This window comes from Syngnathoides biaculeatus, chromosome 10, assembly GCF_019802595.1.
Source record: "Syngnathoides biaculeatus isolate LvHL_M chromosome 10, ASM1980259v1, whole genome shotgun sequence".
NCBI lineage: Eukaryota > Metazoa > Chordata > Actinopteri > Syngnathiformes > Syngnathidae > Syngnathoides > Syngnathoides biaculeatus.
The window spans coordinates 26,269,997-26,297,977 of record NC_084649.1 but is presented as its reverse complement, the minus strand read 5'-3'; the positions used below and the strand labels follow the sequence as shown (position 1 = coordinate 26,297,977).

Genomic DNA, 27,981 nt, shown 5'->3' with positions numbered 1-27,981 from the left:
TGGTACACACGCCTGACTTTGGTCTTGGGATCGATTTTCCGCGGCTCGATTCAGACCTTTTTGACACGGCCGCCCCGTCGGCATGTCTCTGTTAGTCGGGCTTGTGTATCTATATGGATCTGTATCTTTATCCTTAATTGTGGGTGACAAACAAAAGGAAATTAAATTGTTTTTTTTTTCTTTTTAAATCCGTTATCCTGTCCCCTGTCAATCCATCTACTGAGACAATCGCAGCACGCTTGACCAGACGACTATGTGCCACTCTTGATTAATGATTAGTGAACCTTATTGATCTGCCCCCCCCCCCCCCCACTTTGATTTTGTTTGAATAAGGGCTCAGTGTCCACAGTTTCATGTTCTGGAATCTTCTCTGAGAAAGAGACTTCGTTTCTTCTCCGGCTCATTTTTTTTTTTTAAGCCAGGGAAACACCGTCCGAGTAAGACGTCTTCGTGGTGAACAGCTGCTCTGGAATCTTTGTCTTCCAGCGATGCTGCTGCAGCTGCTGTTGTGTTATTTTATGACGTCACAACTCGTCATGGGTGAGTTATGCTACTTTTTGTTACCCGACTAAGTGCGTCACTGTTTGTATTCGTATTTGGAAAGATGCATGCATATACAGTGAGTCCAAATTAATGCTATCTATCACCTGGAAACAGCTTAATAAACAGAACTTTAGTCATGTAAATAAATGCTTTGACGTTCAAAGGTCGTCTGTGTGTGTGTGTGTGTGTGTGTGTGTGTGTGTGTGTGTGCGTGTGTGCGTGTGTGTGTGTGTGTGTGTGTGTTGTGTGTGTGTGTGGTGTGTGTGTGTGGTGTGTGTGTGTGTGTGTGTGCTGGGGTGCAACACGCCACTTGTCTTCCACTTCATGTACACACAATCAATGCATCCTCTCATTTAATCAATCATACAGACAACAATAACTGGTCCAATTATTATATGAAGTATAAATATCAATTTTATACTGTGCAACACCAATGGATGCAATCACCTGACATGAGGAGAGGATCAGGTGTCATTGACCGCTTTAATATTTGACCACTCTGAACAATAATGAGGAATTTCCAAATTTATTTCACCTATTAATATTTCATTTTTGATCATATTTTTCCGTAATCTTACTGTTTTATTTATCATTACCTGTTTCATTTTTGTATTCTATTTAATGTGATATTTGTTTTCAATCATTATATGGATTTTTATTTTATTGATGTTCTCATGTTTATATAATCATATTTTCATTTTTTTGTTATTGTATTTTTTTTACCAAGATGTTGTTTATTATGTATTATAGCTATTTTATTTTAAAATTTTCAATCAGTAAAATTTGAAATTAAAAAATATTCAGTTAAGTTTTACTTAGTGTATAGAACACTTTAAAAATAATCGCAAATGGCCCAAAGTGCTAGGCATTAAATAATTAATGATAATAATGTTAATTAGTAATAATAATTAAGGTTAGAAAATCGAAAACAACCTGAGTTAAAAACAATAAAATGCTACATTTGAAAGCAAGGAAGAAGTAATCATTTGCATCATTCATTGTATTGCATTTATCCAATGGAATCATTTAAAAGATATGAATCACGCATAACATTCACCCAACTGCGGCCATTTTTGCGTTCAGGAAATGCAAGTCAAAGAAATTCCGTTTGAAATATTAACGTGCATGCATTTGACCGGAAAATCAGGTTACCGCAGTCCCCTGAATGACTTCCAGCGCTCGGAGGGCCGAGAACTGGTGCCGACTTCCTGGAACTCGGCCCACGTTCTCATGTTGTCGGTCCTCAACGTGGAGGAGTGCGCCGCGCAATGCTTGCGCTCGCTGGACTGCAGGTACGCTTTATACATTTTAGATAAATACGATTGTTTCTTGGCACAATCAACCTTCCAATTTTTCCCCCCACTTTGGCTTTCGGCTTGTGAGCGCAAAATTGAAATGTGAGCGCCGTGTACGGCGGCAGTTGCCTCAATTCCACCCACTTCCCGATAAGCGGCAATTTGGCAAACAGTGATCAAATCATCATCATCAAAAAAATTAAGGAAGCTTCAAGCTGTTTAATGCCACTCCCATTTAAAGCTTGTCAAAGTCAACATCCCCCAAAGACAATTTCACCCGTTATCAGGAAAACTGGCCAATCTGTGGCTGAGTTGTAAGAAATCAAACACTTTACGTCATTTCTCGTGTATATTATACACTCGAGTATAATGCGCGTCCATGACTTTCTATCTATCCATTGATAAATTTATGCAATACTTGTAAGTGGTGCCCCTTTACTACCGTAATTTCTGGCCTACGGAGCGCACCGGATTATAAACCCCACCCAGTACATTTGTAAAGGAAATACCATTTGGTACATAGATAAGTCGCACCGGTGTAAAAGCCGCAAGTGCCCACATTGAAACACGAGATATTTTACAAAGAAAGACGGTACACAGAAAGAGTTTTCAAAGTTTTAATATCTTAGCTTATTATAGCAACAACACGATAGCATGAACAGAGCTGGTTTAAAAAAAATCATACCGGTAAAAAAAAAAAAAAACTGCAATGGCAGCTATACAGTAGCAATATGGTAGTACAACACTAACACAGCCGGTTAAAAAACAAACATGGCTAAATCACTTAGGAGTAACACAGCAGAAACAAGCCAGCGGGGTGCTAACGCTAGCACGGTGCTAAAAGGGCGAGTTAAAAAAAAAAAATCATTCCGGTTAAAAAAAAAAAAAAAAAAAAACAGCCATGGCAACTACACAGTAGCAACACGGTAGTACAACACTAACAGAGCCGGTTAAAAAAAAAAAACATGACGACATCACTCAGCAGTAACACAGCAGAAACAAGCCAGCGGGGTGCTAACGCTAGCGGGGTGCTAACAGGGCGAGTTAAAAAAAAAAACATACCGGTACAAATCACTGAGACGCGGCAGCAACACACTAGCACAGTCCTAACACTAGCGCAGCGCTAACGGGGCCAGTGAAAAATAAAAAAAATACCGGTAAAATTCACTTCCTCAGCACATATATTCCACCGGCGTCACTCTTACCTTTTCCGCTTGAGTGCCCCCTTGCGGCCGTTAAAAAAAAAAAATGCACAATTTAGCCGCACAAGATGCAGGGTCGAGAGCGTGTGGAAAAAAGTCACGGCTTATAGCCGGAGATTGTTTTTCCAATGAATTCTGATCGGCAGTGTTATTAAAACTGAAGTTTATTCACCCTCGCGTTTACTTTCAACACTATGGCTTTAAAACTAATTTATGGCAATTCTAAAACATAAATATACAAAAACGTTTAGCTGTTGGAGTCCCTATACCTCCAAATAGTGAAATTTTACAGATACTGTCATGGACGCTCATTATATTTCCATTGAAAAAATGTTTTTAACCTCCCCGAAAACCTTCACTAAGTGGGGATAAACCACCAATACCGTAATTCCCGGCCTCCAGAGCACTTCTGGTTGTAAGCCTCGCTACAGAGAAAGAGTTTAACGCTAGCGTCGCATCACCGCATAAATTGCGGAAATTACGGTCAGCGTTTTTGGGGGGTTGCTTCCAGAAAGAGAAAAAAAAAAATATACCGCACATTTGCGGGCGTCCACTGTAGCTCGAAGTATTTGTGAACGTCAGCCTGTAGCATAAACGTTTCCACCAGAGCGTTCAACTACGAAACGCGGCCGACGGCCACGTGCAAACACCTGCGCTGGGTGAACGACGGCAGCAACGCCGAGGTGAAGCGCAACGTCAACTGCGACCTTTACGAGAAGAAAGGTAAGGAAGGGACGCGCAGTCCTGTGTAAATATACGCACGCGTCTTCACGCAAGTCTGCGTTTGGGGCGCAGTCTACGTGCGCAAGTGCATCGTGGGTAAAGGAGAGGACTACCGGGGGAAGGTGTTCACCACGCGAAGCGGACTCACCTGCCAGCAGTGGTGGTCCAAGTTTCCTCACGATCACAGGTGAGCAGAACCGCCTATCGAGAAAAATCACTGGAAACGTGGAAGTACTGTAAAACACGTGAGGAAAAAATACGTTTTTTTTTTATCTGTAATGCGGGTGGCACGGTAGGTCAGCTGGTAAAGCGTTGGCCTCACAGTTCTGAGGTCCCGGGTTCGATCCCGGACCCGCCTGTGTGGAGTTTGCGTGTCCTCCCCGTGCCTGCGCGGCTTTTCTCCGGGTGGGGCACTCCGGTTTCCCCCCCAACATCCCCAAAACATGCAACACCATTTGGACACTCTAAATTGCCCCAAGGTGTGACTGTTTGTCTCTATCTGCACTGCGATTGGCTGGCAACCAGTGCCCATTGACAGCTGGGATTGGTTCCAGCACTACCCTTGTGAGGATAAGCAGCCAAGAAGATGTATGTACGTATATTCAGATTTATGGTATTTTCGAAAAGAACTGTATCTATAAAATGTGAGTCATTGTTACATGGCGCTCTTACCACCAAGAAAAATGCACTTCATCAATGATATTTAAATATATTTATTATTTTTATTTATTATATTACTTTGATATTTATATTCCCAATTTTGTGATGTTCTCCATATGCAGCGAATACGAGTTGAACCATCAATTTTTAAAAAAAATAATCCTGGCTGGCAACCAGTTCAGGGTGTACCCCCCCCCCACCCCAAGTTCACAGCACTCCCGCGACCCTCGTGAGGATAAGCGGCAAATAAACTGGATGGATTAATCTGTAATGCACTTGGCTTCGGAGTCAGCCAGCCATTCCCGAAACGCGGAGTTTGCCCGTTCTCGTTCTCGCCGGCTCAATTGTGATGCGTTCAGGTGGACTCCCTCGCCCAGCAACGGCTTGGAGTTGAACTACTGCAGGAATCCGGACGGGGATCGCATCGGGCCGTGGTGCTACACCACCGACCCGGAGCGGCGCTACGAGAGCTGCAACATCCCTCAATGCAAAGACGGTACGGGCCGCGCGTAACGCACAATTACTCGAAATGTCAATACTGTCATCGAATTTTCATTCTGCACAAGCGGGATGTATATTATATTTAATATAGGGTAGCGATTCATCTGGGGAATCAATAATAAACGTGACTTCCTGTTTGCGCCAGGCCTCCCTTGCTTCCCCTGACGTCGGGCAACAGAGCCCCTCTGTCCCGTCAGGTCTGCCTAGCAACAATCAATTTTGCTGATTGGCCACGTTCAATGTCAATGACGTAATCAATCATCCAATAAACTCACACGATCGCCGACAAGAGGGAGTCGTTCACCGTGGACGTGAATCTTCAAAGGAAGATGAAAGACTCAATTGGGTTGTTGGCTTCAAAAGGAGTGGTTGGCTGTTTGGACGCGGACAGTGAGACGATACGATTTGTTCTCACGCTGGTCATTGACTGCAATTTTTATTCCCGACTTCCTCGCACCCGGGAAACGTGGCTTTTGCTCCGGAAGCCAAGAGTGAAGTGCCTTCCTTTAGACCGACGTGAGTGCGCTTTTGTGTGCAGAGGTGTGCATCACGTGTAACGGCGAGGACTACCGAGGGCAGGTGGACCACACCGCGAGCGGCAGGGAGTGCCAGCGCTGGGACCAGCAGTACCCTCACCAGCACATCTACCAGCCTGAAAAGTACACGTCCCTCATTGGGCCGCGAGGACAAGCGACCCCGACGTGACCCCCGTCCTTTTCCCCAGGTACCCCGATAAGAGTTTAGACGACAACTACTGTCGTAACCCCGACGCCTCGCCCGTGCCGTGGTGCTACACCAACGACCCCGACGTGGAGCGAGAGAACTGCGAGATCAGCAAGTGCAGTAAGACCACTCGGATACGCAACAATTGCCATGTCACCGCTTTTACTTCAAACAAACAAAACGGAAGTATAACGATTAACTCCGGACGATCGGGATGTTTCGTTTTTTTTCCCAACGCGGGCTTTCCCCCAAATTTGCAACTGCAGTTGCGCAACGAGTTGCGACTTTGGAGTTGGCGGCCGTTCGCCGCTCAGGTTGAAGCAATTGCGCCATCTTGTGGGAGAGTTGAGAGGCGGCGACACGACCTCCCAATTATTGTTGCGGATTAATATACTCAATTTTTACCTGGCCTGGGACTTGTTGTGGCAGTAGTCGTTGGATTATTACTAAGATTGGTAAGGCAAGTAAATATTTTAACCCCATCTTCAGTAGCAATCAGTATTAATATGAACAGGTTATGTAATTATTAATAATTGTTGACATGAATAAAAAAAAACTAGCAATTTGTATTACTGTTAAGAGGTTGTGTAATCATTAATAATTTTTTACATGAATTAAAAAAATAGATTTTCATCCGTAAAGTTGACTCATATATTTTGTTATATTTCTATTTGTCTTTTAATATGACAATCGTTCCGATTGGCAATCATTGTTATGACTATAATTATAAATTGTTGTGGCGACTGGAATGAACACATTTTTGGTATTCATGAATTGATTTTATTTTTCGTTTTTGTTATCATTTTCAATATTTAAAATAATATGAGTAGAAATAAAATTTTATTTTAGATTTAGTGTTTTTATTTAGTGTTTTTTTTTCTATTTATTAATTTTACATTTTTTTTCTTTCTTTGTGTCTAGATACAGTACGGAGTATAGTTTGTAGGGTGTTGTGGTTAGGCAAGCGGCGACGAGTTGTGAGGAGAAAATAATGAAAAAAAGACAGTAAAAGCATGTTGCATTTTCACTCACGGAGGCAGCACTTCATCAGCGAAATTACACTTGTGAGCATTGCGGATCCATACATGTGGTATATACACCTCCAAACAAAATCAGCTACACAATCCGGGTTACCTAATAGTGTCCTTTTACAAAAGTCCAGCCGGCCGCTCATCAGCTCTTTCCCTGAAGCTGAGGTGCGCGTGGAGAAGCGCCAGCGCTCCAGCCTCACCACCAACTGCTTCCGCGGCCGCGGTGAGGACTACCGCGGCAAAGTCAACGAGACCACGTCGGGCATCCCCTGCCAGCGCTGGGACGCCCAATATCCTCACGAGCATCCCTTCTTCCCCAACACGTACGAATGCAAGTGAGTCATTTCCGGCCTACAAGCCGCGACTTTTTTCACACGCTTTCAACCCTGCGGTTTATGCGGTGATGCGGCTATTTTGTGCGCAAGGGGGCACTCAAGAGTGAGACCAGTGAAATATACGTGCCGAGGAAGTGACTTTTACCGGTCCGGCCCTGTTAGCACTGCGCTAGCGTGTTACTGCCGTGTTTGTGATTTTTACTGGTATGTTGTTGTTTTTTTTTTTTTTTTTTGACCAGCCCTGTGAGCACGGCGTTAGCATTAGCCTTTACACGGCTGCGGCCTACGTATGTATGTACCAAATGGTATTTCCTTTACAAATGTACTGGGTGGGGCTGATAACCAGGTGCGCTCTGTAGGCCGGGAATTACGCTACTTTACGTACTTGACTTGAGACAGAAGATGTCAAGTGTTTGTCATGCGCTCACAGGCACGCTCGTCGCAAAAAAAAAAAAAAATAAAACTTCAATCTACGAACTCTCCATTACGAAATGAGGCGCTACGAGCTAAGGGTGTTTTCAAAAGGCGACTCGCTGCCATCTAGGGGCCTGGAGGAGAACTACTGCCGCAACCCGGACGGCTCCGAGGCCCCCTGGTGCTTCACGTCCGTGCCGGAGATGAGGACGGCGCTCTGCCTGCAGATCAAGCGCTGCGTGGACGACATCGATGCCGAGGGTACGCCGCACGTGCATTTTTCTCACCGGATTTCAAAAAATGTCTACATGCTTTTACATTTACATGTGCAAATTCGAAAAATAATTGTAATCCTATGTGCATATATTAAGGGCTCTTTTCCAGAAATCTGATAAAAGCTTAATTTAAAGATGGTGGCATCAATGGCATGAAATGTGGGTATTACCTTTTGTAATATTTGAGTAATAATAATATGTCATGGTAATTTTATAAGAAAAATTGGATACAAAATTTGGAGGAAAAGATCTTAATTTTCCTGAGAATATTCTCAACAAGGCGGCACGTTGGCGCAGCTGGAAACTGTTGGCCTCGTGGTTCTGAGGACCCGGGTTCGATTCCGGCCCTCCATGCGTGGAGCTTGCATGTTCTTCCCCCGTGCCTGCGTGGCTTTTCTCCGGGTGGGCACTCCGGTTTCCTCCCACATCCCAAAAACATGCAATATTAATTGGATACTCTAAATTGCGCGTAGGTGTGATTGTGAGTGCAACTGTTGTCTGTCCCCGTGTGCCCTGCGATTGGCTGGCAACCAGTTCAGGGTGGACCCCGCCTCCTGCCCATTGACAGCTGGGATTGGCTCCAGCACTTCCCGCAACCCCTGTGAGGATAGGCAGCGAAGAAAATGAATGGACGTATGTTCTCAAAAGATTTATGGTATTTAAGAAAAGAACCGTATTCATAAAATGTCTACACCGTGTGAGTCATTGTCACATGGCAGTATTACCACCAAGAAAAATAGAAAAATATACTTCATCAATGATATGTATATGTATTTATTATTTTTATTTATTATTGATTCTATTATTTGGATATTTATATTACCAATTTTGTGATGTTCTCCATATGCAGCGAATACGAGTTGAAGAATCTTTTTTTTTTTTTTAATAATCCTTAATAATTTGTTTCTTTCAGATTGCTACCACGAAAACGGGAGAAACTACCGAGGCATGGTGCGCAAAACTCGCAAGGGCATAACCTGCCAAAAGTGGAACGTCAACACGCCGCACCGCACCAAGTACGGACGCGAGAGTTGCGAGCACAAAATTCCATCCGGGCCACTCACCGGCAGCATTTTACTGTCCAGAATAAACCCCCGGACCCATCCAGAGGCCAACCTGACCGAGAACTACTGCCGCAACCCCGACGGGGACCAGCACGGTCCCTGGTGCTACACCATCGATCCCAAAACCGAGTTTGACTACTGCGCCATCAAGCAGTGCGGTACTCAACTGTCTTTTTTCTTCTTGTCGTCAATTCACCTAAAAAAAAAAAAAAAGCTTTTCATGACAGCAGAACTTCTGCAAATCATTTCCATCTCTCAAACAGCTGGAGAAAAAGTTTCCCTCACACAAATTGTGGGTACGTCATGAAATTCATACTTTTGTCACACATTTGTGCCTTTTCACGTCATCACTTCATCCATTTTCTTAGCCGCTTATCCTCAGAAGGGTTGTGGGACTCAATCCCAGCTGTCAATGCACATAGAGACAAACAGCCGCACCCAGAATTGTCACGAACCTCCAGTACGGAGGTGGAGCCAAATGCAGGACTGCGAGGCAGAGGCATAATGTTCAATGTAGTTTATTCCGAAATCCGGGTCATACACGGACTAGCAGTCTGACGAGGCACAGGTAGAGAAACGCTAGGCTAGGTGGGTGACAGGTGTCAGCGCCCAGTGCAGTGGTGCGGCCACGCCCCTCTTGGCAGTGGCCAAGTCTTGCTCATGGCAAGAATCACACCGACGGGGCCATTTAGAGAGTCCAATTAATATTTGCATGTTTTTGTGATGTGGGAGGAAACCGGAGTGCCCACCCGGAGAAAACCCATCCAGGCATGGGGAGAATATGCAAACTCCACACAGGCGGGTCCGGGATGGAACACTCGACCTCAGAAAGCCAGAAACTGAATGATAATCTATTTAAAGTCCTGTTTTCAAATCAAGGGATTGAGATTTTAAAAATTGTTTTATGGTGCGATTCATCGACGAATCGAAAAACAGAATTGACAGGTGAATCGATTATCAAAATAATCATTGGTTAAAGCGCTACCTCCCGACCTAGTGAGGATAAGCGCAAGAGGAAATGGATGGATGTTTACTCGACATCACGTACGTGATCGCTACGAATGACGCGAGTTGCCGTCTTTGCTCGCGCAGAGAAGGTTGAGTTCAGCGAGTGCGGGAAAAGGGACGACCGCCTCCCGAGGAGCAGGTTGCGCATCGTCAACGGCGTGCCGGGAAACTCGCCGTGGACGGTCAGCCTCAGAGACAGGTACGGACGCGTACGTGGGAGAGAGCGCCGCTCTTCCTTTGGAAAAAAAAAAAAAAAAAAAAATCAAGCCTGAGAGGAATAACGCTCACTCTTTGCCCGGCAGGAAAGGAAACCACTTTTGCGGAGGTACCCTGGTGGACGCCAGATGGGTGATCAGCACCAAGCAGTGCTTCTCCTCCTGGTAACGCGGCTCTCGTGTCGTATCTGCCGGGGAAAATGCGTGAAAACGGCGTAAGCGTTGATGGCAAAAGAAACAAATATTCATTCGTGGAAAATACTCAACAATAGATCACTAAACATATGGATAAGAGCCTCACAGTTCTGAGGTGCCGGGTTCGATTCCGGACCCGCCCGTGTGGAGTTTGCAGGTTCTCCCCGTGGCTGACACTCTAAATTGCCCCGAGGTGGCATTGTGAGCGTGGCTCAATGTGCCCTGGGATTGGCTGGCGACCAGTTCAGGGTGCGCCCCGCCTCCTGCCCGTTGACAGCTGGGATAGGCGCTCCCCGTGGCCCTCGTGAGGATGAGCGGCAAAGGAAAATGGATGGATGGCAACATAGAAATAGTGTTACAATTATCCATTCATTTAAGAACACGTTTTGGACTTTTGAACGTTCTGAAGTTGAAATGTTTGAAATCATATGAGGAGAATTTCCTCCATTTATCACTTAATTTGTATCGTTTTCTTGCGGATTTATGGGGAAAAAAATAGTAGCTCGATCAACATCTTGACATTGGAATGAAAGGGCAAATTTCCCAATTCGTTGATTTATTTCATGTCGTCAGAGTGTCAAATTATAGGAAAAGTTTAAATTGATGGAACGTGAAAAACATTTGCACGTGTGTTCAAAATGAATATGCCACGTTGGCGCTGGGATGGTTCGCGTCAGTTGTGCAACGTCAAAAAAAGTCCTCATCGGGATTCACACAATGACCAAAATCATCAGATTTTGTAGCTCTTCGAGGCGAGCCATACTTTTCATCGTATCATTACCCATTTATATTTATCCATTTTCTGATGAACTCTTGGCCGAACGTGAAGATGACTTTCACGTCGATTCACTTCTGTCAAATTCGCTGGTGTCCTCGTCTTTCCTCGCGCGCTCAGCTACGTGGATCTGCCCGGCTACTCGGCCATGATGGGCACGTTGTTCCGCGACCCGGAGGACGGCGAACCCGGAGTGCAGACCATCCCTCTCACCAAGATCGTCTGCGGACCTTCCGAGTCCCAACTGGTCATGCTGCAGCTGGAGTCGTGCGTACACACACACAACACACGCTTCCGTACGCATACGCACGTATGACATATTCCATACGACGGCTTTCTCGTTCGCAGGCCGGCCCAGTTTAACGAGCGCGTCTCTCAGATCTGTTTGCCGCCCGAACGCTACATCGTGGCCGAGGGGACCGTCTGCGAGATCGCCGGATGGGGCGAGACCAAAGGCAAGTCGTAATCGTGCACGGAGAGGAAGATGCACAAAAACAAATCCAGCGGTGCCTCGAGTGACCCCGCCTACAAGTTTGTCCTTTGCCGTATGATTCCGACGATTTTATCTTTGTTTCGACTTGCGAGCGTAAACTTTAGATATGAGCGCTGTTAACTCTTATTTAAATAACATCCAAATAATTGTTGTGTCTTGAAGATAATCATACAACGTTGCTGCAAGAACGTCTCGTCGAACATCAATGGAAAATGCTATTGACCTGAAAGCTCCACTGTCATGAAATACAGGATTTTTAGTATATTAATGAAAAAAAGGCAACCGGAATGGTCACATTTTGACGTTTATGGCTTTTTGTCAGTCCCGCCATGAAAATCCTCTCGAGGGGTTTGTTTTCGAGAAGGAGCAGGAAGTGACATCATGAGCAGACGCCCACCCGAGCTGTCTTGTCTGTTTCTGCCAGTTTTACCTGCCGGAAGGTAGCTCGTCGTTCCTTGGTGTTAGCCAAAACGCCGGCTCGTCGTATTGCTGGATTTTGTTCGAACGCTCGGGAGGATGGATTCATTCTTCATACTTTTCAAAAAGACTCGGGTCGTCGTGAAAAATGGATTGCACGGGTGCAAAGGACGAGACCTTCTTGGGTTCCAGGTGACAGGTCGCTGTGTGTACAGCTACTAAAAAAAATAATAGGTTTGGGGGCTTGGGGGTGGGGGGTGGGGGGGGGGGGGGGCGTAATACTCTCAGAATATAACAGAAGATCAAGTTTTTTTTAGGAAATAAAAATGATTTTGCTCTTTTCCACATCTGCCTGGCTTCCAATTTCTGCCCACTCATCCCTTCGCCTTTTTTTCAAGGCACCGGAGACGAGACCGTCCTCAACGTGGCCCACGTACCCGTGCTCAGCAACAAGGACTGCAACAAGTACTTCCGAGGCCGGGTTCGAGAGAACGAGATGTGCACCAACTCCTTCCAGGGAGGGGTCGGAGCCTGCGAGGTGGGTGTCCGCCGGGACTGCAAGTGTTATTTGAACGTCTTTTTATTCGTTTCACTCCTCGTGATTTTGTTACTGTTTCAATTTTCTCCTCCTTCACAACTGCCTGTTTCTTTTGTTGTTGTTTTTTTACCCCAAGTTTCTGGTTTTCATGTTGACTCCAGTCATTCAAGCGCGATTTGCTTTTATTTTTTAATTAAACACCTTGAAAGCAAAAGAATGCAAAACCGTCGGGAAAAAGCCTACTAGAACATCAGAACTTTATTAGGGGTTAATCAGATCCAGTTGCCGGTGTGTAAAAACTCTCTTTTAAAAGCACAGCCACACCTCCACTAATGAGGGTGTCCACACTTATGCAACCGCATGACCTAAATCCTTTATTTTAAATCGCCCTCTCTAAAAGTTTGATTTGTTATTCTCCGGTTGTGATGGAGAAAGTGGACGGAATAAACATTTTTATGTTACAAAAATCTGTGGGTGTGTTGACTTTTTGTATGAACTGTAAATGGTATCCCCGCAGAGAGACTACGGCGGGCCGCTGGCGTGTCAGAACCGCGACTGCTGGGTCCTGGAGGGCGTGATCATCCCCATGCGGCGCTGCGGACACCCGGGCCAACCCAACATCTTCATCCGCGTGTCGGTCTACGTGGACTGGATCAAGAAGGTCATGGGATTCGCTTAGGGAAACGCCGAAGGGCAAAAAAAATATTATTATTGTTTTCTGGCTTTTTTTTTTTTTTTTTTTTTTTTTTATGACATGAAATAATAAGATACAGTGCTACCTTGACTTATGAGTCGTGTAATGAAGTCCGGAGCTCAGATTTCTCGTATAGCAACAAAGTTGTGGCGTAACTAAATACATGTAAGGAGGTTATGTAATTTAATTGCCGTAATTCCCGGCCTACAGAGCGCACCTGGTTACAAGTCTCACCAAGTACACTTGTAAAGGAAATACCATTTGGTACATACATACGCCGCAGCCACAAGTGCCCACATTGAAACGCGAGATATTTACAAAGATGTTACACAGAAAGAGTTTAACGCTAACGCTAGTGCTAATGCTAGCGTCGCACTAAAGCTAGTGCTAATACTACCGCCGCGCTAGCACTAACGCTAACAGGGTCGGTTAAAATAAGACTTACCCGTAAATATCACTGAGAACCGGCAGTAACACAGCAGCAACACGCTAGCACAGCACTAATGCTAGCGGAGCGCTAACTGGACCGGTAAAAGTCACTTCCTCGGTGCATATATTCCACCGGTCTCATTCTTACCTTTTCCGCTCAAGTGCCCCCTTGCAGCCGTTAGGAAAAATGCACAAATTAGCCGCATCACCGCACAAACCGCAGGGTCGAACGCATGTGGAAAAAAGTCGCGGCTTGTTGGCCGGAAATTACGGTACAAAATGTATTATATAATTGGGAACCATTGAGATGGAATTTGTAAGGAAATTACAGCTGCTTTTGGAAATTTCCGTGATTACAATTTTAATAATATTTGACAACAACAACAAAAAAACCTTGCTGCTGTATATGATGTGATATTGCCTAAATTGTACACATTTGTCATTAGGTCAACATGGTATCATGTTTTCCACATGCTGTACACATACAGTGTCTATAGATATGTGTGTATGTAAAATGCAACAAACACATTTTATGTATTTACAGTACATGATGTTATTATTTGTAGAAAAAAAAATACATGGCCAAAATAATTAGTTCACCCTTTTTTTGGGGGAAGAAGAAGAAACATCCAACGGTTCTCTCGACGCGTTCATTCAAACTGTAATTAACGGAATTACTTTCAAATATTTACACTACTATTACATTTTTAAGAGAGTAACTTGGAATTGTGCCCAACTACATTTTTCATTTTCCTGTGGACGTGATAGTACCTTATCTGAACCCCCCCCCCCCCCCCCCCGCCCACACCCGTTGATAATCTAACTTTGTTTGCAATACAAAGAAGAAGAAAAACATCGGGGCGCTCATAAGTCAAGGCACCGCTGTACCGAGATTACTTTTGAAACCATTAAAAAAAAAAAAAAAAACATTGATGAGAATTTGTATTGTGACTGAGCAAGATCGTCCGAGTTATGACTCGCTTGAGAAAAAGTGCCGAATTGACTCGACTTTCTTGAAATCGTGCGGGGACGCCGGAGACTCGTTTGAAACTCGAAGGTTGAGACTGGAGAGTCGAGATTTGACTCAGGACTTGCCAAAAGGGGGACTTTGCGGTGAATCCGCTTCAACGGAATAGCACTAGCAATGCTAAGTTAGCATTAGCACTGTCAAGAAGCCGGCGTAGGTATATTTGTCGTTGTAATCGCGACTTATTCATACCGGAGCGTTACTGTTCGTTTATTGAGGGGAATGTGCAATCAATTACAAATAAAAACGAGATGATGAAGCTACTTGTTGAGCCGAGCCGTTGCTAATTCCGCATGTCTTCCGAACGCCCGAGGTCCCTTCGCTCTTATTTTGTTTTCCCCGTCCTGTGCCCGGTTGTTGGCCAACCAGGCGGGCGGACCGCTTTCCAAAGTTTGAGATCCAACAGCAGCACTTTGGCAAATTGTGAATAATTCATCCAAAGAGGCTTGAAGCTGTTTGCCGCCACTCCCACTTGAGGTTTACCTGTCAAACTAAACAGAAAGACAATTACAGCTCGTGTATCGAAATGAGACAAACGACGGCTTCAAGGGAAATTCCGGTGGTTTGGATTAACAATCCATCCGATAGGTCACGTCATGTTTACTGTATCTTGAATCCTCTCTCATTTAATGGTGTTTTGAGAAGATTTTTATCGACAGTTACCAATTTTCAGATGCGCCGCCATTTTGGCGAGTCACGTGACCTACCTGCGCAGATGCGACGTATTACGTGCCGCACCAAAGGCTCGATTACGATGGGACACCATTATCGCCAGCGCTGATTTCTCAGATTTATCCTCATCTGATGAAGAAATAGCAGCATCGGTTGATCGGGAAGACGGAGGAACACGTCCATCGAGATTTGAACCTGTGGCTGTGAATATTGTTGAATATTTGAATGGCTCTCCGGACGGGAATGACGCCGAGTCTGACCCAAATCAGCGCTGGCCATAAACATGTCACATTCGGGCTCGTAGGTCATGTGACTCCCCTGAAAATTCGTAATTGTTGATAAAAAAAAACAATCTGGATTAACATCGCATTTTCAAGATACACTGCATTTTACATGACCTATTGGATAAATTGTTAATCCAAACCACCGGAAGTTCCCTTTAAAGAACGGTTGTGCCAGCTTGATGCTAACACTAATTAGCATTGGTGTTGCAGTGCTTGAACATTTCAAACAAAGGAGTGAACACAAATGGTTCGGCAACAACGTGTAGACAGACAGTGTAACAGTACGCACAGTCATAAACTCGTTATCCTCATCATAGAGTGGATTATATTAGTGCTATACAGGCTGATGTAATATGATTGGCTGCTGCACTTCCCTAGAACTCAGTTTTCTCTCATAAAAATTCCGTTTTTGAAGGGGAGGCTGGAACAGATAAACGGCATTTCCATTCATTTGAATGGGAAGCTACGATTTGGGATGTGAACGTTTTTGAGTCACGATCACAGTCACCCTATCATTTAAACTCGCATCCTTATTTGTCGGCTTTATTTGAACTCTCGGCTCCGCGGCACCTTCTTTTCGACGACCCCCCCCCCCCCCGGAAAGAAATCCCTCTTGAGTCGGTCTTTTGATGGCGCCCCCCCAACCCCCCGACCTCTAAAGACACGCCTTTTGTGCCTAATGCCCCGCTGTATGCGCTGCACATTCTTTCTAGTTCTATAGGAGGATTTTTTGATGAGCCCGCGGAATTCGGCTTAAATAAACGTCAAGATCGGGAGCGCTAAAAAGAATCTTTGCACTAGCAACCGTCTTTTGTTTCCCTGACAGTCAAATGTAAACACATTAAGTGGGTTTTTTTTTTTTTTTCTTTCTTGAACTGCATTGATGCCAGGAACTAATAAGAATGCTCTCTCACTTTCACTTAGTCATATTTACGCCGGATGATTTGTTTCGTCTTGTTTGTGTATGAATGTCCCCGCTCAGCAATCGCACTTCTGGGAACATAAACTTTTTTTTTTTAAATAAATGCTGCCAAAAAAATATGCAAAAGTGCAGCAACATTGTTTTTTTTTTTGTTTTTTTTTTTTTACTTGGGGTATTTTGACAAAATAAACAATATATCAGACTTCTTGTTGAATTATAGGGTAGCAGCAAGAATGCAGATATAGTCAAAAGTATTGAGACACCTGATCATAACTTCTTTAAACAAAAAAATTGTGTAGACAAAAGTATTTGGACATCCAACTATTACATCGTTGTACAAAAGACGGACACCAAAATATTTGGACTCCTCACCAACAAACAAACTATTGAGCTCGTGCGCGTGACGTCACCATTTTCACGGCGCCATATTGCCGGTCAAAAAGTGTGGGTGACATTGAACCGGAGCAGAATATTTACAATAGCCCGAGACTTGTTGTGCTGTCGGTCGTCACAACAGACGAGACAGATATTGAAATATTAGATATTCTATGGAATACAAGCTGAAAAGATCGACGGATTTCAGCAATTAAATGTTATGGATGGTGCCCAACCAAAATACACACGCGCCACTTCATTTCAGGTCGGAATTATTCTTCTCGATTTCAAATTCCCAAGAAGTATTCATAATGCCAAGTTGGCTCACTTGAGAACAATGCGTATTAAAAAAAAAAAAAAAAAAAAAAGACGGAGTCGGCTCCACCGTACACGGAAGCATGTTGCAGCCACACGTTAAACTTCGGTAAACATCTCCCTGACAGACGTTTTTTTTTTTTTTTTTTTTTTTTTTTTTTAATATGCATTGTTCTCAAATGAGTCCAATGCGTATTTAAAAAAAAAAAAGAAAAGAAACGGTCGGTCACAGTGATGTTTACGTAGGTTAACGTGTGGCCGCAACACGTTTCCGTGTACGGGGGCTTAAGCCTATCCCAGCGGTTTATTTTCTTTTTTTTAAATACGCATTGGACTCATTTGAGAACAATCCATATTTAAAAAAAAAAATAAATAGTCTGTCACGGAGAAGTTTACCGAAGTGGCCCACACGCTGTCTTTTTTCTCCCCAATCATAGTTAATGAATGCGAGTTTCTGTAAAACCAGGGGTCATTAATTGAAATATTGAAAAAGTCTGAGTGTCTCCATCACTATGTGGAATTTATTCTCAATTGAGAACAAATCCAGCAACAAAGTATTTGTATGCGTCCAGACTTTTCTACATTTTCAAACTTCTCGACAATTTACTCCCCAAGATCCATGACGAGATCCAGTGGTCCAAGACAGCGAAAACACAGACGCCGGCATTAAATACGGGTCCTCTGTGCCACGTGTCTCTCATTTTTCCACGTACCTTCGTTTATTATCACCTTCCAAATGTTTAACGGTATCGGACGAAACTCTGGGCGTCGTGCTTTAAGACGGATTTTCGCATCGTCTCCAACCGACTTAGCATTGGACAACGCTTTGCTAGACCGGCAATATGGCGAGGTGAACAAAAGTCACGTGATTTTATGACGTCGGGGTATGAGCTCGACACTACAAGGAGACGCTCACAACTACTCACCAACCTGCAGTAATATGAGAGTAAAATTAGTTACAATAGAAATTTGGCTATTAATTAAATTCCACTTCTGACATCACGCTCCCTCCCTCATTCAATGTTGTAGGTAAAAAAAAAAAAAAAAAGGAGGGGGGGGGCAATTCAGTGTGGGCCCCCGCTTCTCCAAATCCTCAACTTTCTGCAAACTTTTAGTCGTGAGTCCTCGGGACTTTTTCACACGTGTGTGGTCATCTGAAAATGGCGTCGGGAGCAATTTTGCCATCACCTTGTAAATGTTTAACGGTATCGGACTAAACTCTGGGCCTCGCGCTTGAAGACGGATTTTCGTATCGTCTCCAACCGACTTAGCATTGAACAATTCTTTGCTAGACCGTCAATATGGACGCTCACGTGACTTCTGTGACGTAGGTGCACGCTCTCGAGCCAAAATGTATGAGCTGACGGTTACACCCCAACACAAATTCAATGGACAAAATGGACGCATGACATCGTGAAAGGTGATTGGTTGATTGGACAGGTTCTTCCACACCAAACTCATCCAGCTGTTCCTTTCTGGACCTCGCATTGGGAACTTTTGGGGACCGCTTTTTCCTGTTCTGGAGCGTGTGTGTGGTTCCGCTGAGGCCTCTCCGGCGGCGTGGTCCTGTTTTGGCCGCGCACCCCACGTAAACTGGAACGTGCTTTAAATTGGAATCGGGAGAGGCCACAGGAAGGACCTGGCAATCCTCCCACACTGCGTTTCGTGACTGAACGTGTACGTGCGTGTTTGAGGTGGGTGGAGGGCGTGGAGGGGGTGAGGGGGGGGGGGGGGGGGGTTGTAATCGCTCACATTTCTAAATAGGAGGAGAACGCACGGAAAGCAGCGCAAGTTTTCAGTCGGCGTGGTGTCAGCATCCACCAGGTGAAGCTGCAAACACACATCGTGGTAAGTTGTGCGCGTTTGTTTTTTGTTGTTCTCTTTTTGTGCTGTTTTTTTTTTTTTTTTTTTGCACCTGCAACTATTGTCGCATTCACGTTGGTGCAAAACGCGCGTCGCACAAGTGAGACTGTGCGTGTGCTCCAGTTTAAAAAAAAAAAAAAAAAAAGTAAAACCATGTTGCACGCCAAACGTACTTGTATAAGATTAAAAAAGAGACCAGACGCCGTACTGGTGGTCGGGTTCGGTTCGAGGAGTGCGCGCGCGACACAGACGCGACGGTGTAGGGCGGAAATGAATAAACTTCAACGTGACTTTCTGCTATCGTGTCATTTAATTTCGTCGCGCGTGTGCTCGGGTCCACTTGGGCCACGCCGGACTGTAGTCCACTCACTGCTTATGTTCTCGGTTACTGCAGTTCTGCTCCTTTGTTTTTTGTTTTTTGTTTTTTTTTCAGCATAATGTTGCTTTGTGAAATCCAGCGTTTTGTGCTTCTTGTGCATAAATTCGAAATCATACATTTGATCCTGGTGGCACATTGCACGAGTGGAGAGCACGTCTGCCTCACAGAGGAGAGGTTCTATGTACAAGACCCGTATTTTCCACGTGCTTGTGTGGCTTTTCTCTTGGTACGCCTGCTTCCTCCCATATTTTAAAAACGTACTTACTGGGTGTCATTTTGATGGATGGGGGAGGCACGGTGGAGCAGCTGTAAAGCGTTGGCCTCACAGTTCTGAAAACCCAGGTTCGAACCCTGTCTGGAGTTTGCAAGTTCTCCCGGTGCCTGCGTGCGTTTTCTCCGGTTTCCTCCCACATCCCAAAACCTTGCATTCATTGGACGCTCTAAATTGCCCATAGGCGTGATCATGAGCGCAACTCTTGTCGGTCTCCGTGTGCCCTGCGATTGGCTGGCAACCAGTTCATGGTGCGCCCCGCCTCCTGCCTGATGGCGGCTGGGATTGGCTCCAGCACTCCCGCGACCCTTGTGAGGATAAGCGGCTAAGAAAATGGATGAATGGATGGGTGACCACTACTGCGTGTACCCCGCTTCTCTTGCCAAAAGTCACTTGGGATAGTCATGAGCTCACCTTCAACAGAAGTCAAGACAGGTGGATCCGATCCGGGGTGTAAAATGTGCGTTTTCCGCAGCGCTTGTCCCAGCTGACTATTGGGATAAGCGGGATCCACGCTGGAATGTTTTTGTCCCCCCCCCACAAACATTCACATTTCGCACTCACATTTCCGCCTCTAGACAATTTAATGAAGCTAACGTGCGTGTTTTGGGGATGGTGGGAGGAAGCCAGAATAACCAGAGAGCCAACATTCAAAGGCGGAACTTCAGAGCGCCGAGACCGAGCGCGGCTTCAGCGGTTCCCACGCGAAATCTTCTTTGCAAGAAACGCAGGTTGGACTTCCAGTCGGTTCGGATTTGGAGGAAGAATTCCCTCTAAAAATTTCGGACGTTAAAAGAAAGAAGAAATATTTGCCTTCACGTTGATAACATCTTGTGCTAAGCTAACGTTAAAGCTTATTCTAGTCCTCTTACTTTGCTCTGTAGAAAATTCATTTGCAGACAACACCCCCCCAGTTTCGATCACATTTTGGATATCAGGTTTAGAAGCAACTTTATTGGCCAAGTGTGTAACAACACACAAGGAATTTGTCTCCGGCGGTCCGTGCCGCCCTGGTACGACATTCAGAACAAAGAACAAGAGACGTTCAGTTAATAGGAACGATTCCTTAGAAGAGTTACAGAGTCGTCTTCATTTAGAGGAGAGAGTGCGTCAATGCCCTGCATTATACGATACTTATATATATAATGTACTATATATAGTGAAGAAAATAAGTATTTGAACACCCTGCTATACTGCAAGTTCTCCTACTTAGAAATCACGGAGGGGTCTGAAATTTTCATCGTAGGTGCATGTCCACTAAAAAAGAAAAATCCAGAAATCACAATGTATGATTTCTTTCTTACGATTGATTTGTGTGATACAGCTGCAAGTAAGTATTTGAACACCTGAGAAAACCAATGTTAATATTTGGTCCAGAGGTCAAACGTTTCCTGTAGTTGTTCACCAGGTTTGCACACACTGCAGGAGGGATTTTGGCCCACTCCTCCACACAGATCTTCTCTAGATCAGACAGAGCTGAGAAACACGGAGTTTCAGATCCCTCCAAAGACTTTCTATTGGGTTTAGGTCTGGAGACTGACTAGGCCATGCCAGAACTTGATTTCAAACCATGACGTCTTAGTGTATTACCAGCAGTCACCTTGGAAACGGTGGTCCCAGCTCATTTCAGGTCATTGACAGAGTTCTCTCGTGTCGTCCTGGGCCGATTCCTCCCCTTTCTAAGGATCATTGAGACCCCACGAGCTGATATCTTGCATGGGGCTCCACTCCGATTGAGATTTTACCGTCATGTTTAGCTTCTTCCGTTTTCTAATGATGGCTCCAACAGTGGACCTTTTTTTCCACCAAGCTGCTTGGCAGTTTCTCCGTAGCCCTTTCCAGCCGTGTTGTACAATTTTGTCTCTGGTGTCTTTGGACAGCTCTTTGGTCCCGGCCAAGTTACAAGTTTGAGTCTTACTGATTGTATCGGATGGACGGGTGTCTTTATGCAGCTGACGACCTCACACGGGTGCATCTGATTCAGGATCATACATGGACTGGAATGTGGTCTTTTAAAGGCGGACTAAAGGCGGTCTTTGAGGGTCAGAATTCGAGCTGGTAGACAGGTGTTCAAATACTTATTTGCAGCTGTATCACACAAATAAATCGTTTAAAAAAAGTCATACATTGTGATTTCTGGATTAACTCTCTCACAGTGGACATGCACCTACGATGAAAATGTCAGACCCCTCCATGATTTCTAAGTGGCAGAACCTGCAATATAGCTTGGTGTTCAAATACTTATCCAGGGTCAGATTTAAACGCAAATCACTTTGTTTCTTTGTACCTGTCTCAAGGCCCCCACCCCCACCCCTCCCGGATCCTCAGGTCTTGATGCCCGCGCTCTCCAAAACATGAGTAGCAGTGGGCCCAAAGAGCCGTCCCCTCCCGGGCCCGCCTCCCCCGAGCCCGAGCAGCGCAGGGGGCGAGGTCGTCCACGCAAGCATCGGCCGGTAGGAGCGTCGCCAGGTTGCGGTTTGTTTTTAATGATTTTTTTAAATTAAAATAAAAACCACATTTTGATTGTAAAGGTTTCTGGGGAGGAGCCTGTCGGACCGCCGACTCCTAAACGACCAAGAGGAAGGCCCAAGGGCAGCAGGAACAAAGGCCCGAAAACTCCCCTTAAGGTTTGTCCATTGAGAGGACATGGAAGAAGCAAAATTATCAACTTTTTCTGGCAAACATTTCAATCACGGAGAAAAACTTCTCAATGGTAGACAGACATAAAACTTGTACGAGAGCTCCCAAAACTTGCATTCATGATGATTGTGGCTCGATAGTCGTGAAACGTGCGTGACATAACGTAAAACTTTCACGCCGCTAAATTGACTTCGTAACGCAAACTTTTTCCCAGATGATGCAAAACGTTTGTGAAATCTCGTGAAAAGTTTTTTCTGCGAGGTGCCGTTATTTTGCGCTTTTACTACAACACCAATCATCCCATTGACGTTAAAGTGCGTCAAATGGGCCGAATGAATAAGGCACTGCCCTCCAAAGGAAGGGTTCGTGGGTTTGAATCCCACCTGCCATGTGGTTGTTTGGGCCACCTGAGTCAAAGTGGCTGGGGGCCTCGACCTACGACGCGTGATGTGACTTCTCAAGGCTTTCTTCATCTTTGAGCGTCATCTGTTCTTCCTTTTCTTGCTCAGAGAGTCGAGGCGGCCGGAGAAAGACGGCGGCGGGGGCGACCGAGGAAATGGGTGCGTAGCGGCACGCTGGCATTTAGCGGACGTGATCAATCTTTGAACGGGTATGTTTCATTCACGTCTGATTGTCTTTGCAGTTGCAGAAGTTGGTTGAAGAAGGAAGTGAAGAGCAAAAGGTGAGGACATTGATACCGATCAAAGGTCATGAACCAGATGACTGCACGTTTGCGGTGCTGTTTATTACTTTTTTTGTGACTACTGCTTACATATTTCATCCTGCTAAGTTAAAATGACTGCAGGGACTGACATTTAGAATACGGTAGTGAGATACGAGTGACCTAACTTGAGCGTTTTTGAGATACGAACCCTCATTTGTTTAAATTTTTTTTGGTTTTTCCTTTGACTTGTGAGCGCAAACTTCTGATCTGAGTAATCAAATATAAAAGCAAGGGAATTGCGTGTTTTACAATCAACTATGTAGCCTTAAAAACGACTAGCTTAGTGCGAACGTTAAAATAGAAAATGCTATTGTTAGATTCAGTAGTTTTACAATTCTTTCAGATTCATCTATAACCGATATTTGAACACAAATGGTGGCGCAACACATGTCGACGGGAAATTTAACAATACTCACAGGAATGTGTTTTTTTCGTCAACAAAAAAGTGACTAATATTCCAGCAATTTATAGTCACTGATGGTGTAGAGGTACACACGCCGATGGATTCCCTCTCAGGGATGGTGTCGAGACCTGCCCTGCGACTGACTGGCGACCAGTTCAGAGTGTAGTCCACCTTTCGCCCGAAGCTAGCTGGGATAGGATCCAGGTTTCCCGCAACCCTCGTGAGGATAAGCGGCTTGGATAATGACATGACAGCAATTTACTGAGTAGTAATAAACACAAGTGTATTCATCCTTATTTCTGTTTACGTGACTGTGTTATATTGTACCGATGCCAAGCACGCCAGGAACAGCACGCTGAGTTAGATTGCGGCATTAAGTCAGTGACGCGCAAACTCAGCCCTGCTTTATGTTCTATTTGATTGTCATGACTCTGTTTTTATAAAGTATTCTCGTATTATTGAGTGGTAGGTGCTATGCACCTCCATACGTTTTCTTTCCCACATGTCTTCATTCAAGTCGTCGCATGTTATTGATATCTATGTTATTTTTTTTTTTTTTTGGGGGGGGGGGTGGGGGGCGAGAGGCAAAACTCATCCTCACAATGTGACAAACAAACAATTCACGCCAACGGACGATTCAGCCACAAGAAAAAAGCCCAAGTACCACCCAAGCACCTGCAAACTGGAGATTTAAACCCGAAACGTCGGCGGACGCGCTAACCGCTGAATCACAGAGCGAGCCGAAGTTGAAACAAATGTCAGTTTGCGTTTGTTGCGTGATTGGGAGAAACTCTCCTGATTCATTTTGTGAATGAAAGAGACATTGCACAACCAACCAACCAACGGGTCCACATATCACTCACCGTCTAATCTAAGACATCCGCAAAGGCGCTTGAAGAAGTGAAACCGTTGAGCAAGGCGAGCTCTCAGTGAGCCTCACGCGCACCAAAAGGGGAAGAATGACTGGATGGCTCCAGTTTTGCGTCGTCTTCATCCGGTTGTCGCAGTTTCCTGGCATAACCGACTCTCGGCAAAAACTCGGGCGATCGGTCGGTCCCTGTGCCCATTTCAGCCGCGTGACGCTCGCTTTGGGTCCTCAGTTTTTGTTTTTGTTTTCCCGTATCCTCCCCCAGGTGCAGTCAGAGGAAGGGGGGCCGGAGCGCTCTTCGCCTCAAGAGGAAGGCCAGTAAAGCGAAGCATCGTCACGCTACCTCCGGGTTTGGCCTGAGGAACGACACTCCGGTGGTGTGATACGTTGAAATTATTGACCACCTTGCTGAGAGTCACGGATAAAAAAATAGACACAAGGCCACCGAAAAAGTTGAACTCTCAGTAAAAAGGCGATTTTCATTCACCAGAAGTTTCTACTGAGGCTGCACGCTCTATGTTGCGGTTTTCCCCAACTCTTATTGCTCTAAGGCACATAAACCACGTACACGTAAAAGTTTCAGGACATTTGTCCAGCTGTTCGGTATTTCCCTACTTTTTGGTAAAAGGGCAAAATCCCCAAAGGGCTTTCATTGACAAGAGTGTCCACTTTTATGGCTTTCTGTGACTCTTCCAGTCTCCTAAACTTTTTTTGTCACGGGCCACATCGTAGTTGCGTTTTCCCTCAGAGGGCCGTTATGACTGTCAAGCCATAAAAATCTTTCATCACCTCATCATATTTTCACGTGAAATTCATCAACTGGTTTTGGAATCAGAAAATAAGGGGGGGGGGGTGTTTTTCAACGACGGTTGGTGTTTGGTGACGCAAAAAGCCTCATAATACATTAATATGTCGTGATCATTTATGACAGCGGTGTCAAACTCGTTTTTGTTGCGGGCCACATCGCAGTTACGCGGACGTCCGTTACGCCGATAAAAAATCTCCTCCTGATAATCGCCTCACCATGTTTACCCACAAAATTTATGAGCTCCTTTTGGAACCGGAACTCAAGGCGGTGCTTATGTTTGGTAACACAAAAATACTTATATCGCCAAGTTATCATTTATGATCTATGACAAATTGACATTTTGGTACCGATTCCCACAAGAATCAGGGATGATGACAAACATGATTTGCCTTGGCGCGTCACATAAAATCATGTGGTGGACTGGATCTGGCCCCCAGGCCTTAAGTTTGACACCTCGGATTTATGATGTATGACAATTTGAGGCGGAACAGTGGTTCAGCTGATAATACATTGGCCTCACTGTTCTTAAGTTCCGGGTTCGATCCCGGACCCGCCTGTGTGGAATTTGCATGTTCTCTCCATGCCTGCGTGGGTTTTTTTCCGGGCACTCCGGTCGAAATTGCCCCTAGGTGTGATTGTGATTGTGAGTGCGTCTGTTTGTCTCAATGTGCCCTGCGATTGGGTGGTGACCGGTTCAGGGTATACCCCGCCTCCTGCTGGTTGACAGCCGGGATAGGCTCCAGCGCTCCCCATGACCCTTGTGAGGATAAGCGGCAAAGAAAATAGATGGATGTATGGATGACAATTTGAAATTTTGGTAAAGATTTTCACTAGAATCATGGAAGTTGACCTTCAGGGGCCACATAAAATCATGTGGCGGGCCGGATCTGGGCCCCGGGCCTTGAGTTTGACACCTGGGATTTATGATATCTGACAGTGTCCATTTTCACTGGAATCATGGACGTTGATCTTCAGGGGCTACATAAAATTATGCAAATTGTTCGTGTACAAATATAATAAGACATTTTCATCCACCGTACGCATAAGGCAAAAAAATCTTGTGACATTTTATAACCGCCACCATTTCAAAAATATCAGTTCAGGTACAAAACAATTCAGGAGCGTGTTTTCCGGTCTACGTGCTAACTTTGGGATTTGTTTTTATTTTTGCGCATTTGTGTGTTTGTGTGTTTTACTGTTTACTGTCAGTATTGAAATTACGACCTCACGGAAACCAAAGTTACCTCAGCAAAAAAATGGATTTAAAACTGAAATGTGACTTTGTTTTCTGAAAATGAGGCAAATACACCAACTTAATGAAATATCTTAGAATGTAGTTTCTTATGAAATTTGTACCCAGTTTTTTGACCATATGTCTGATTTTTACACTGTATATTATACGGGTAGACAATTCATGTAAATTTTTTTTTTTTTTTTTTACTATTTTGTATGTGAACGCAATCTCTATCAGCAATTTATTTTTTAATTTGGGCAACATTTGATCATATTTTCTAAGCAGTTCGGTTGTGGATTGTTGAATATCTCGAAAAGATTCTCCGGAGTGATTTTCCGGCGGTGTCTTAATGATCGGAGGAGACTCGTGATCGTCGGTTGAGATATCGTGATGTGTGCAGTCCGTCGTGTTCGTCATCAGATTTTTTTTTTTCACTCGACATTTGTGGGTCAGGTCTCTCATATATATTTTAAAAGATGAAAAAAAAAAAAACGGTTAAGGTGGGGTAGTCGTACTAATAATCGGGCCAAATATGAGGATTTTGAAAATCTTATCCTGAGCGATTACGCTTTTGTGTGTTGACTTTTTTTCCCCGCCCCAATCACCTTGGAAAATGAACATGGCTGACAATCATAAATGTTAACCAATAGTTATGATGGCAATCCATTATTATTAAAAGTCATTTATGACTTGTGACTCGTAATTGCATATCGTTGAGCGCTTGGTGTGGTGTGCTGCTGATCTCTAGTACACTGATTTTTGTGTATTTATACATTTTTTTCCTGGACGAACATAATTCTACATAATGGTTATTGTTTGAAAAAAAATAAATTATGATTATAAAACTTTTTTTGACAGAGAAGATGAACGTTTTTCTTCTCTTCCTAGTAGGTTGCAAGCACACAAAACCCAAATGACTCTTTGATTTATGAAACCACAATAACTGATTTGTCATGTAAACAACACTTTAACCGCACTGTTAGCCGCTAACATTAGCCGCTAATCGTCGTACAAGGCCAGACCGTTCAATAGTTTCAGTTTGAAATGTTTTCAGAATGTGACCCAAAATGTACAAAAATTGACTTTCGCTACAATTGTTAGTTAGCCGCTAACGTTAGCCACAAATCACAGTTAAAAAGATGAGCAGATTGTTTACTAATTACAGTTTTGCAGGCCTTTGACTCGCTTATTGTCGCCAGTAGTTTTCCAAAACATGACCTTTTGGTTATTTTGAGTAATTTTCTTTGTAATTTGGTCCACCATCTTCAATCGCTGCACTTGTTTAACTACAAATTACATTGAGGGTATTTGTGAACATTTTTACCCATGTTGAGCACAAGCTGTGTGTTGATTGTTTCCTTCCATAAAAGGTCAACTTTTTTTGTGTTATTTTTATACGATCTCATCCACGTGTCATTATGTGTTGCAATCGTATTGGGTGGCAATGATTTTATAAGCGGCAACTTGTCAATTTTTGTTTTTTTTTTTAATGCCATGTCACCTTTTTCGCACTTATGTTCATTGGCTTGACTTTGTCCCGCTTCATTAAAACCATTTTTTAATTATATCCTGCAAATCTTAAATATTTGTTTGTTTGGTTGGGGTTTCATTTTGGGGGTGATGGGGGGGGGGGGGGCTGTGGTGGAATAAAACAGTACAACTTCTT

The 27,981-nt window shown here is 44.3% G+C and overlaps 2 protein-coding genes across 5 annotated transcripts; both read left to right on the top strand.

Annotated features, from left to right (window-relative positions):
• Positions 1 to 341: 341 nt before the first annotated feature.
• mst1 (macrophage stimulating 1) lies at positions 342 to 16,198 on the top strand. Its single transcript, XM_061833802.1, has 18 exons — positions 342 to 540; positions 1,691 to 1,835; positions 3,648 to 3,763; positions 3,836 to 3,950; positions 4,783 to 4,919; positions 5,463 to 5,583; positions 5,649 to 5,767; positions 6,839 to 7,013; positions 7,558 to 7,688; positions 8,616 to 8,718; positions 8,788 to 8,924; positions 9,030 to 9,062; positions 9,859 to 9,973; positions 10,077 to 10,154; positions 11,080 to 11,226; positions 11,308 to 11,414; positions 12,268 to 12,407; positions 12,925 to 16,198. The coding sequence occupies exons 1-18, from the start codon at positions 489 to 491 to the stop codon at positions 13,084 to 13,086; spliced, it is 2,133 nt and encodes a 710-aa protein (XP_061689786.1). The 5' UTR covers positions 342 to 488; the 3' UTR covers positions 13,087 to 16,198.
• A 2,536-nt stretch (positions 16,199 to 18,734) lies between these two features.
• Positions 18,735 to 27,849, top strand: si:ch211-161c3.6 (high mobility group AT-hook 2b). 4 transcript variants are annotated; one of them, XM_061832500.1, is made up of 7 exons: positions 18,735 to 18,819; positions 18,890 to 18,973; positions 21,936 to 22,091; positions 22,170 to 22,265; positions 22,788 to 22,838; positions 22,922 to 22,960; positions 23,464 to 23,631. In XM_061832500.1, exons 3-7 carry the CDS (start codon positions 21,993 to 21,995, stop codon positions 23,569 to 23,571), a joined length of 393 nt encoding a protein of 130 aa, XP_061688484.1. In that variant the 5' UTR covers positions 18,735 to 18,819; positions 18,890 to 18,973; positions 21,936 to 21,992; the 3' UTR covers positions 23,572 to 23,631. The 4 variants fall into 4 exon arrangements, with proteins under 4 accessions (XP_061688484.1, XP_061688486.1, XP_061688485.1 ...); XM_061832502.1 differs by lacking the exon at positions 23,464 to 23,631 and adding an exon at positions 24,539 to 27,849 and having other exon boundaries at positions 18,770 to 18,973; positions 22,928 to 22,960; XM_061832501.1 differs by lacking the exon at positions 23,464 to 23,631 and adding an exon at positions 24,539 to 27,849 and having other exon boundaries at positions 18,770 to 18,973.
• The last annotated feature ends 132 nt before the right edge of the window (positions 27,850 to 27,981 follow it).